This window comes from Anopheles funestus, chromosome 3RL, assembly GCF_943734845.2.
Source record: "Anopheles funestus chromosome 3RL, idAnoFuneDA-416_04, whole genome shotgun sequence".
Taxonomy (NCBI): domain Eukaryota; kingdom Metazoa; phylum Arthropoda; class Insecta; order Diptera; family Culicidae; genus Anopheles; species Anopheles funestus.
The window spans coordinates 40419070-40430504 of NC_064599.1; the positions used below are offsets into that span (position 1 = coordinate 40419070).

The 11435-nt window shown below is 41.2% G+C and overlaps 1 protein-coding gene across 1 annotated transcript; it reads left to right on the forward strand.

The window, feature by feature from the left end:
• Positions 1-463: 463 nt before the first annotated feature.
• On the forward strand, positions 464-11116 carry LOC125768808 (uncharacterized). Its single transcript, XM_049436933.1, has 8 exons — positions 464-728; positions 3135-3553; positions 3636-3824; positions 4760-8585; positions 8656-8862; positions 9044-10202; positions 10278-10687; positions 10766-11116. The coding sequence occupies exons 1-8, from the start codon at positions 638-640 to the stop codon at positions 10987-10989; spliced, it is 6525 nt and encodes a 2174-aa protein (XP_049292890.1). The 5' UTR covers positions 464-637; the 3' UTR covers positions 10990-11116.
• Positions 11117-11435: the final 319 nt, after the last annotated feature.

Here is an 11435-nt window from a genome sequence, read left to right on the forward strand (position 1 = left end):
GAATATTAGATTCTTTTTTGTACTAATTTTGTTCTACAAGCGATGTGGAACTTGTCCAGCCTCAACTACTGTTCAAGGATGTTTCTTATGCCTTAAAAAGTGTTAAACACACCGCCAATACATTACACTAGTAAAGAAACCGATTAAAAAAATAATTTGAGAAAACGTTTATATATTTCTTTGGAATAATGTTTTGTATTACAAAAAAATGCACAGCCATTTGCCTCGTCACATCCTCGGTAAACAGCAAGTGGTAGTGGGTCAAAAGATACTGCGAGTGCTTCCTGTATGCGCTTACCGTAGTTGTTGACATCTCTGTGTGCTCCCCGTACAGCCGTATCTGATTTTAATTTATCAGATAACATAATCAATCGACGGATGCTCGATATTGCCTATTACACACACACACACATCACGACAGAGTGTCTGAGGCAGTTCCGCCATATACGCTCTCCATCATTAACGATGGTTGCGGCCAGTCGATTGTGGGCAATAACGCAGAACGGAACGGTTGTTCGAACGGTGCGCGATTTCCAGCAAACAGCAAAGTTTGAGGAAGAAAAAACGAATAAGTGTCGTCGAGTGTGTCACTTCATGAGTTCTCACGTGTCGTTTTTAAAGATCTGCCGGCAGTGTAATGGGTAGTGAAAAGAATGTTGCCTTAAGAAGGCTTCCGTTGATCGTGATTATTACTTTGGTGCTAGTGTCCATCACCGCCAGTGCGCAAGGTGAGCAATCGAGTTTTGCGTGCGAAATGTTACACGTGTTAAATGAAATTACACACAGCTGCTACAGTGCTTATGCGGGCTTAGATGAAAATCCTTAGAACCGATGTTCTACATTAAAGCATGTACCAGCTTTAAGAAAGTGATTGGCGGTTTTAATGCGAGGTATCAAAGCGAAGCTCTGGCGCATACTCACACAAGAACAACCACATTTGCGGCATGCATCGAACCACATAAACCCGACAAAGCAAGGCGCATAGTGATGATAGATACTATCAAAGTGACAGCTACAATCATCGCCCATTTGTTGATTGCCTGTTAAAACACGTCCATTAAAACATCTTCCAGCGGGAAACCATAGTCCAGGTGCTGGGCTACTCTTTTTGATGGATTGCATTTTTCAGGGTTCCTCACGTTGTCTCGTTAAGTGTCAGTAATGGTGTAGATATGGAACAATCCCCATAACAGTGTGAATTACACCGTTTGACTCATCACCATCATCACCAGCGACAAAGGTGTCACCATAAGCTTCAAGACACTGTAAAAAAATTAGTCAGAAAGTTGGGTGGATAATGAAATCACATATCATCTCGATTCATTTAGGTGGGAGTTCCCATATTTTGGGTTCTTGTTTTTTTTTTGCAAGATACTAACGACAATTGAGTCCAATTAAATTAGTGTTATCAGGCCTAATATTTGATGGCACTGTATTGTTTGCGAGTCTTATCACGTTGTTCTCCGTAATATTACTTCATATTGGTCATTTTTTGGGGTTACGTTGAAATCTACATCCGTGTTCTATATTATCAATAGATTTGGATTTTAGCACATATGGGATAAGAAATGGTATATCTGACTTACTTATCAGACATACCATGGGACTAGATAGATAATTGGCAGAACTGTGTCTACATGTCTAATCTCTTGTCATCAATCCATACACAAGATGGAAGCGAACTCCCATTTCCTGGAAATGTAGTTCCCTTTTGAAGGATCGATCTATGTATAAGTTGATCTTCAGAAATCTGGTAAAGATTTCTCTCACTGGAAATGTGGAAGACATCGAGCCTTTGTTGTGGGCGTCTCGATAAGTGTTTAACGATCTAGCCAAACATAACGTATGCATTAGAAAAGCGATATATTTTTCCGATTTTCCATGCGACTAACCTGCCATCTGCTACTTGGCCAACCTATCATTATTCAATGTATACTGTAGTTGTCTATCAATGTATACAATGTGTCTAGTTGTCTATCACTTTATTTGTGACCGCTATTGCCAGAACAGTGAAAGATCTTCGATTTACAGTTTGTTTAAGTAGCCTGCTTCATGGTGCCTGCCTGCTCAGGTAACGCACAAGGCGTCAGATGAATATTTTTATGGTTATCATTTCCTAATTGGCAAAATGTAATTTAGTTTATTAAAATATGATTTTCCGTTATTTTTTATCATCCACTTGAAACTCTGTTTTCAGTTAATTCGATAATTCGCGCGAATGTCTCTTGTTGATACTTTGGGAATATTCTACGCTCTTTACGTTAGGAAATATTAAGATTAGAATGTATTTATGTTAATTTCATCAATCAGTTTAACAGGTATCTCACATAATCAAATTCTAGATTGATCATACATCCAAATACCTTTGGTAATTCATTATAATGCGGTATCTAACGTGACCCCTGTTGTCTAGATCTTTGTTTGTAATTACCCTTTTCAACTCAAATCGTCGATCGTTGCACCGGAAAAAATAGTATGGGATCATTGTCAAAGGCCAAGTCACCAAACTGTTCATCGTTTCTCAACAAGTCGTCCGGTTATTTGTCCTAGGCTTATAAACATTAATATACAACAAGACAGTGGCGGATCAACCTTCTCGGAGGCCCTAAGCGGAATGGTAGTTGGGGCCACCAAAACTAACGATGATCGCACTGTCGATAAATTTAAATCAGGGAGGTTTATTTTGTATTGGTTTGCTGTAACTACCAAATTTTGAAAATACTGACCGAGTGATGTACTGATTTCAAAAGTGCTGACCAGTGGGGCGGACTAAAATATATTAACGACAAGCACGGGACCCCTAACAAGCTCGGCCCTCAAGCATCTTCTTAGTTTAATGGCCAGAACCAACCAATTCGTTTGGTGTTTGAGCTAGGGTTCTCTTCAATCCGGGGGTTCCACGCTGCCGCTTGGTCCACTTATAGGAAAATCCGCCTCTGCAACAAGGCTTTGTGTCGTATACACAATATATTGATGATGTCCTGCAGGTCAAAATGTTAGGTTGTGTCTCCCATGATCTCACATTCTAGACTTATTTAGCTTTAGAACCAAAACTGGACCACTCGGTGTATAGTACAACACAAAACGTAATAAGGTCCTTACCATCAACCCCGTATTTTTTCCTTCATGTACAGAATGTTCATCACCCACCCTCAGCTTTGGCGGTCAATTTCCTGTTGTTCCGGAAATTTCGGCCAACGTCGGAGCAGGCTACACGCTGGCACAGCATGACGTGTCCAACGTTATTTCTGTGTCGACGGTGAATTCATTTTCACCTGATTTACCGGTATATATTGATGCTGTGCTCGAGAACGGGAAGCTCATCATCAAGACGAATCAACAGTTTACGAACTATGAAAAGCAGGAGGATACACTGCTTTTCCTAAACAATGTCCTCTTCACATGTGCGTCTGGATCCGAACGGACTATGACGTTCCGACAATTCATCAAGGAGGAGAACAATCACGCTCCGCTATTTGCTCAAGAAACGTACAACATAGCAATACCGCTACCGCTGCCCAGGGAGTTCAACATACAACAGTTCATTGCCGATGTAAGGTTACGTTTCCATTGGATTGTGTACCATTTGTCTGAGAATCTGAGTGAAGTATTGAAAAATATTGCATTTTTTCCAGGGTAAAGGGATCGTTGCGAATGATTATGATATAACGAAGAATACGATAACATTTTCCATCGTGGAAAATGATTACTTTACCGTGAAAACATCGGGCGGTTCAACGCGTACGGAGTTTATAGCGAATCTAATAACGAAACAAACGCTGACGAAAATAGAACCACCGATCACGTTGCAGATTACTGCTGTGGTAAGTATGATGATCAATAATGATACAATCTAAAGTGTAGTTTATTTTATTCAATAGCTTACTTGAATGAGCTGTTTCGAGCACCGAGACTGCGTGAAAAATAGTATGATAAATAGTGGAAAATAGTATGAAGCAAAAATTGTCCTTCATCACTTCCCTTTCATTGAAATCTCCGTTATTTGCGACAAAATCAAGTAGAACCCGCCAGTTTTATGGGTTTGGATATCAAGAGAATGCAGTTTTAAGTGACACTGACCCAGATTGATGAAGTGGAATTAAGTTTACAGCAGAATTCTTGACACTAAATTGTAATTATAAAGAAAGACCTCTTTCATGATTTTTTTAAGATTTAAAATTAATCTGAAACACTTCTTTCTATTGCAAATAGTCAAACTTAGTTAAAATTATGTTTTTTTACACAATGTCGTAAGGAATATCAAGAATAGCAATGGAACCAGTATACCAGGAACTGGTATAACAAAAAACATTCATAATTCAGTTCATCATTCAAGATTCAGTTCAATGAATCTTTGAACTGAATGAATGAGCTTGAGTGAGTTTCGGAACAACCCGATGTTTTATGTGATCTATGAGGATTCATTTGAATTTATTAGAATTCATATATTTTTTTGGGAGTCGGCCCATGATTTGAATGATTCTTCACTGAAGATTTATATGACGAATTGCTCTTTTCAAAATATTCAATAAGGACAACACTAGTTAGTAGCTAAAATGGCGAAATACATCGTTTCTTGAGGATTTGTTCTCAATTATCGAGGATTTAAAAAGAAAATGATATCTATTGAGAGATTCTTTTGTATTTCCAGTAGCTTACTGATTTGTTCATTTCCACTCTAACTACTTCAATAGTACAACGCATGACACTATCAGTACAACGTGTATCTTAATGAATTCAATTATTTGTGCGGTTTTAGGATGCCGGAAGCCCTCCGAGAACATCGCAAGCAAGCCTAAACATTCAAGGTGACCCAGTGATAGCATTTACACCAGCTCCGGAGTTTGAACAAAACTTGTACCAAACAGTTTTTAAAATTGGTGATAATTTCACTCCGGTTCGTATCAATTTGCTGCCGGGAACATACGATTCAACCGTACGATTTGAATCTTCCGGTGAAGATGTCGATTATTTCACCATTACACCTGCTACAGATAGTGGCAGCGCCACGGTCACATTACGCCCAGGTACATCAATCGATGCGGAAAAGAAGCTGCTTGCTCTTACCATCGCTGCCAGTCGCTCTGGAACGGAAACCGTGGGACGAACCGCACTGGTAGTGGAACTTTCAACTGAACCGAAAATTGTGCCCACCTTCGAAGCATCCCTGTACACCGGTACCATCAATCGCAACAAAGTGATTCAACTCGATAGCATCAAACTGATACCGTCCAGCAGTGATAGCAGCGTGCGGGTAGAGCTGGCTGGAGAAGATGCTCGGTATTTCACTGTGACGTTGGCTAACAATCAAGTTACTATCGCACCATCTAGTCAACTGACCGACGCAGTGTTGAAAGAGAAGAATTTCTTTCAGGCGACTGTTCAAGCGGTCAAAACAGATGTCGGTACGGGGGAAGCGTTGGTTATTTTGTCGGTGGAAAAAAATAACTTAAAAGATCCACATTTCGAACAGTTGGTATATGAAGGTACGGTTACGGAATCTGGTGTATTGGATGTGCCGACGGTTCGAATATCACCTGACAGTTTCATGCCAGGTTTGACCTATAGCTACGCAGGCGATATTACGTTGTTCACGATCAATGCTGACACCAGCGGTACAATCACTATAGTATCGAACAATATTACACCGGAAAAATTGACAGACAAAAGCTATATCATGCTTTCCATCGTGACGAAGCTGGATGACGACGAGGTATCGCACGCTGTAGTCATCCTCAAGGTACTACGCACTCTGGTAAAGTTACCTCAATTTACCAAACCATTCCTGCAGGGTGAGTTGATTGAGAAAACGTTAACGGTAAACCTTCCGTACGTGGAACTTGCGCTGGAATCCTTCTCAAGCGATACCGTACTAAGGGTCGTCGATGATCGATACTTCTTCGACATTCTGGAATTTAATCCACGAAACGTATTCCTACTGTACCTGCATGGGAACGTCACCAGAAACATGTTGCAAGGAATCGATCGACTTTCGTTTACGGTGGAAGCGTCCAATCCGAAATCGGAAAAAGTTTACTGTATCGTTACGGTCGATATTGTTCGAACCGTACCAACTTTCGAACGACTGATCTATGATGGTGTAATTGATGAGTCGAAACAGTTAGTTACAGAGATGATAGCAAAACTTACAACCGAATCTACTGATGTAAACATTGTGTACGCGCTGGAAGGTGAAGATGCGAGTTTCTTCGCACCTTTAGTACCAGTTACGAATGGTGTACGCATTCAACTGAAGCTACCGTTGAGTGACGATGAGTTTGATAGGCGTGATCATTTTCAGTTGAGTTTGAAAGCTACCAATCCACAACTACCAGCCGACACGGTTGTACCGGTGATAGTATATGTGAGGCATTCCTTGGTGAAAATTCCCCGTTTCGAAAAACCACTCTACAAGTCCCGCATCGATGTAAACCTGCAGCTTGTGCCGTTTGAGCAGATTAATGTTGAACGTGGCAGTTACGTTGATGAGGCTACAGTGGCTATCCGTAACAGCAACAATGAGCTGTTCGATGTGAAGCTACAGCAGGGAATCGTTACTGTACAGCTAGCCAAGGAACTAGATCAAGCAGCTGTGAATGGTGTCAGCCGATTCGAGTTTGTCGTGGAGTGCACTAACCCTGAACAGGCGTCCGGATTCACTACCATACTCGTCGATATTGATCGTGTGATTGTTCCCGAATTTCCCGATCTGTTTTACTCTGGAGAGATTCAAGAGAACTCGAAGAACATAACATTTAACCGAAGAATAGCTCTCTCACCGCAAACGATCGTAAGCAATACAGAGTACAAGGTAGAAGGACAAGACAGTGCTCTGGTTGCGTACCTGAAATCAGACGATCAAAGTCTAAGTTTCTTTTTGCGCGATGAAGTGTCCCAGGAACAGTTAAAAGCACGCTCAGAAATCGGTTTCATAGTCGTTGCGACCAATCCAGGCGCTGATCAAAGAGCAACCGTTACCTGTTCGGTAAAAATAGTGCGCGAAGTTAAACCCACCTTTACGAGAAGCTCGTTCCATGGTAAAATTGTCGAAGAAACAACCAGTGTCAATTTTGGCAGTGTTCCAATTGCTTGGGAAAGCGGAAGCATTAAAGAAACAACCACGTTCACTATCGTTGATGCAATTCCGAACGATTTCTTTGACGCGAAGTTAGCCGAAGATCGCAACACGGTCAACATTGTTCTAAAGTCTGACGTGAAGTGGGATCAGGTAAGATCGGCCGTCTACTACCAAATGCAGTTGCAAGCCGTAAATCCCGGTTCCGAAACGACACAATGTACGATCGTGATCGACGTTGAAAATCTTCCCGCAATCACACCCACCTTTACCAAATCCATTTACCGTGGTTCCCTGCAAGAAGGTACGAAGGAGGTGATATTTTCTGCTGCAGAAACAATAACCGTACAACCGGAGACGATCATGTCCACCTTTCAATACGCTGCTGGACCCGAAGGTGATGCCAATCTGTTCGATGTGGTGCTGGTAGAGGACAACAAGTTTAAAGTGTCGCTCAAGGATGGTATCGAACCGAGTATCATCGAAGGACGCAATATGTTAAGCTTCATCCTAACCATCAACAATGCGTACAGTGCGGATGATGCAGCGACCATTGTGATCAGCATCAAGCTGGACGATATCATTATTCCAACATTTTCGAAGCTGTTATACAACGGTAGCATCGTGGAGGGCACAAACGAATTAAGTCTGCAAGAGACAATTCTACTCAACACGGGCACATTTACGGATAACACCGAGCTAGGTATCGGTGGAACTGATGCAGCACTATTTACCATCTCTAGAGAGGGGTCTGCGATAGACCTAAAGATTCGAGACGAATCCATCAATTGGGGCGAATTAGTATCCAAGCATTATTTGAGTGTATACGTACAAGCTACCAATCCTGGTAGCGAAACGTCAACATCCTTTGTTGTAGTTGAGATTGAACAGTTACAGCAACCTCAATTTGCTCAATCTTCGGCCCACGGGTATATTGCTGCTGGCGAACGAGAGGTACAGTTTTTGGAAGGATCGGAACTTAGGATAGTGACCGACAGCACCCAACCAGGCTATCAGTGGAATCTAGTCGGGGACGACTATCAGCTATTCGATGGATCGTTAACAGACGATTTGTTTAAATTTACTCTCAAAGAATCTATTTCCGATGAACAACAGTCCAGGACGGTTTTCAAATTTAGAGTTACTCTAAAAAATCCCACGGGCAAGGAAGTCGATTCCATCGTTGTAGTTAATCGTCAGCTGTCCGTACCCCAGTTTTCCAAGAACATCTACACCGGTACGTTCGATCAGGATCTACGCTTATCATTGGCTGATACGATAGAGCTAACGCAAGCCAGCTATGCTAACGGAATCCTTGTGTCGGTGATCGAATCAAATGTGGACTTTCTGTCATTAGAACAGACTGGTCGAAGTATCAAGCTGAAGCTTTCTCGTTCGATTTCGATAAGCGATTTTCAGGGTCTGGAAATGGTACGCCTTGTTCTATTAGCCAAAGCTTCAGATGACATCTGGAGTACTTGCTCTGTTACGTTGAACGTTCCCGAAGGAAGTAAGTTTCATATTTTGTCACCATTTACTAATAGCAACGACACTAATTACTTTTTGTTTACCGATTGCAGCACCTTGCATTCCCTTGCCACCGGTGGTTGATTGCTCTAGTTGCTATAACTGCACAACGGGAGGTGTCCTGGAGGATGTGCCTGTATTTGCGTACGGTAATTTCCGATTTCAATTACGGAGCGATACTGCCGGTCCAATTGGTTCAGTGACCGCTACAGTGAAGGACCCAACGGCCGTTGTTCAGCATAGCATAGATGTAGAAGATGGTGAGTATTGGTTACATTGGAATTACACACATTGTTCTATTTATTACACATAAAAAAATTTTCAAATATGAAATGAGTAATAACGACTAATAGAGATATTCAGAAGTTGAAGGTAGTCAACTGATCAGAACAAAAAAATGACATTTTAAATGTTTGACTGATATCAAACTATAATTTTCAGCTTACTTACAATCGCAACTCTCTATAACGCCCGAAGGACTACTAATCATAGCGAATCCAATCATACCAAACGTATATCAGTTCCTTGTACACGCGACGAATACAGCCGCTGGAAAGAAGGCCACGGCAAACGTTTGGCTAGATGTACTGAACCGATTCGAATGTACCGAAGGTGATAAGCAACCCACAGTCGATCAAGTAATGATAGTGCAGCATCTGGAAGAAGAGCGACCATATGCATCCATCTTGTCAACACAGTTGAACCCATCCTGTTCGTATGAACTGATCAGCGAATATCCTACCGACAACCAACAGCCTTACTTTTACATCGACCTCGAAACAATGTGGCTTGCCTCAAGAAGCTTCGATCGGGAAAATGAAGATCTGTTTGAAGGCATGCAAATACCACAGTTCAAGCTCGTAATGAAATTGAAATGTCTCGAGATGGACGAAACACATGAACAAGATCGACGATCGCTAGTGAAACGATCGCTCATTGAAACGGATACAATAAACTACGCATCAGATATTACAATTGTGAGCATTGTTGTGGATGATATTAACGATAACGATCCAGTCTTCGTGGAGCCCGCTATCGTATCTGGAAACGCAGTACAACTTGGTTTTCCCGAACCATCGTTAGCTAACAGGCTGATGCTAGCTGGGTTGATAGCCATCAAAGCTACTGATGCGGACGAAGGTTTAAATGGAAAAGTTAGATACAGTTTGTCTGAAAATGTGCACTTCATGATACACCCCGAAACTGGATCAATTGAACCAACGAAAGATGCTCTACGAGACTCCAATCGCATTGATCTAACGGCGTTTGCTACCGATCGTGATGGAGCCCTGGACGGGCGTACTACACAACTTGTACTAACAGTGCATCGGCTAAATGAAAATCACATAGCATTTGTAACTGTAACTGCAGCTGATGAAGCTACCGTTCTGGATATAATCGAGCAAGTAAATATTCAACGAGATTTTCACCTGAAGGTACTTCGTCAAGCTTATATTCCTGAAACAGTAGAAGCGCGCGTTCACGTAAGCCGCTATCCTTCAGCTGCACGTGATATTGAAGCGTCACTAAGTACTATGCGTTTGATAGTGTACGCGTTGAATGATAATAATCAACTGCTAAATACGGACGACATTCGAAAGTAAGAAAAGATTGGAAATATTAAATTAAATAATTTTAACACATTTTCAATTATTTTATATCATTTCATTTTCAGCGCCATAAGAACCGTATTTCCAAGCATTGCAACTACAGCAATAACATCATTCAATGATGCCATTTGCTATGGCAATAGTACGAATCCCTCCTGCCCTTCGAACCCTAACTGTCCAGAAGAATTAACGGGTCGCTCTAGCAATGGTGGCCTGATAGCTTCGACTTCAGTGCTGGGTGGACTGCTTCTCATCAGCTTAACGATTATAAGCGTGCTGTACCTGCGGTACATTAGACCTTTATCGAAAGGAACCGACAGCAACACCTCTGATATAGTGCAGCTTGAAAACGACTTCGACGCCACTCCACCGCCATCGCCAGCGACATCAGGTGGCAAGAAGGATCCGATTGCTGACCCACCGATGCTAGAGGATCGGAAAATATCGATCAACATTGTCGGTATTACTATGCAAGGTATGGTAGAACGGATGAAATAAGAGTAGATCGTAATAAAGAAACATTAACATACATTTTTAACACAAATTTCCACAGAGTCCGAAGATACCAATACGGACACTAACCGTTTGGCACGCTCATTAACCGACCGGTTGGATGAAGAAGATGAGTATGGTGCCGCTATTTTCGGACCGTCGGGTCAGGATACGTTCAGCGAACCGAAAAATGTTAAATTTAACGAAATAGTCGAACGGATAGAGGTTGAAGAGCATCACAGTGATGAGGATAATGATGAATCAGTATACGAAGAACGATTGTAGTGAATGAAGTTATTATTTAAAAATTAGTTTTAATGTACATGATGTACACAAAAAATATTGTACAAATTAAAAACGACACAATAAAACTTAATACAGCGCAATAGCTATGAGGGCGATACTCGAAAAAGCTTTGCATCTTTTTAAGGAGCAAGAAGGATGCGCCGTAGGCCATCCACGATTGTTATGATACATACAGTGCTTTTGTGCATAATAATATCGATCGTTATTGAGAACCTAGTAAAAACGAATTAATTAAGTACATGCAATTCAAACTAAAAGGGAAATAAAGCTAAAAAAAATTAAATTGTTTAAAATGAATTGTAAAATTAAAACGCTGAATATAAGGATGATTAACTATTGCGTAGGTGTATGAAAATGTGGAAAAATGTAAATAATGTCTACTTGTTATCTGCCTACATTCCTTGTCTTCCATTTCTTTTATGGAA

Bases quoted from the DNA above. Each gene is read 5' to 3' on its own strand.
- LOC125768808 (XM_049436933.1), top strand. From the start codon at position 638: ATGGGTAGTGAAAAGAATGTTGCCTTAAGAAGGCTTCCGTTGATCGTG. The intron at 3,554-3,635 runs GTAAGGTTACGT...CATTTTTTCCAG, and splicing joins TACAACAGTTCATTGCCGAT to GGTAAAGGGATCGTTGCGAA. The intron at 10,203-10,277 runs GTAAGAAAAGAT...TTTCATTTTCAG, and splicing joins AATACGGACGACATTCGAAA to CGCCATAAGAACCGTATTTC.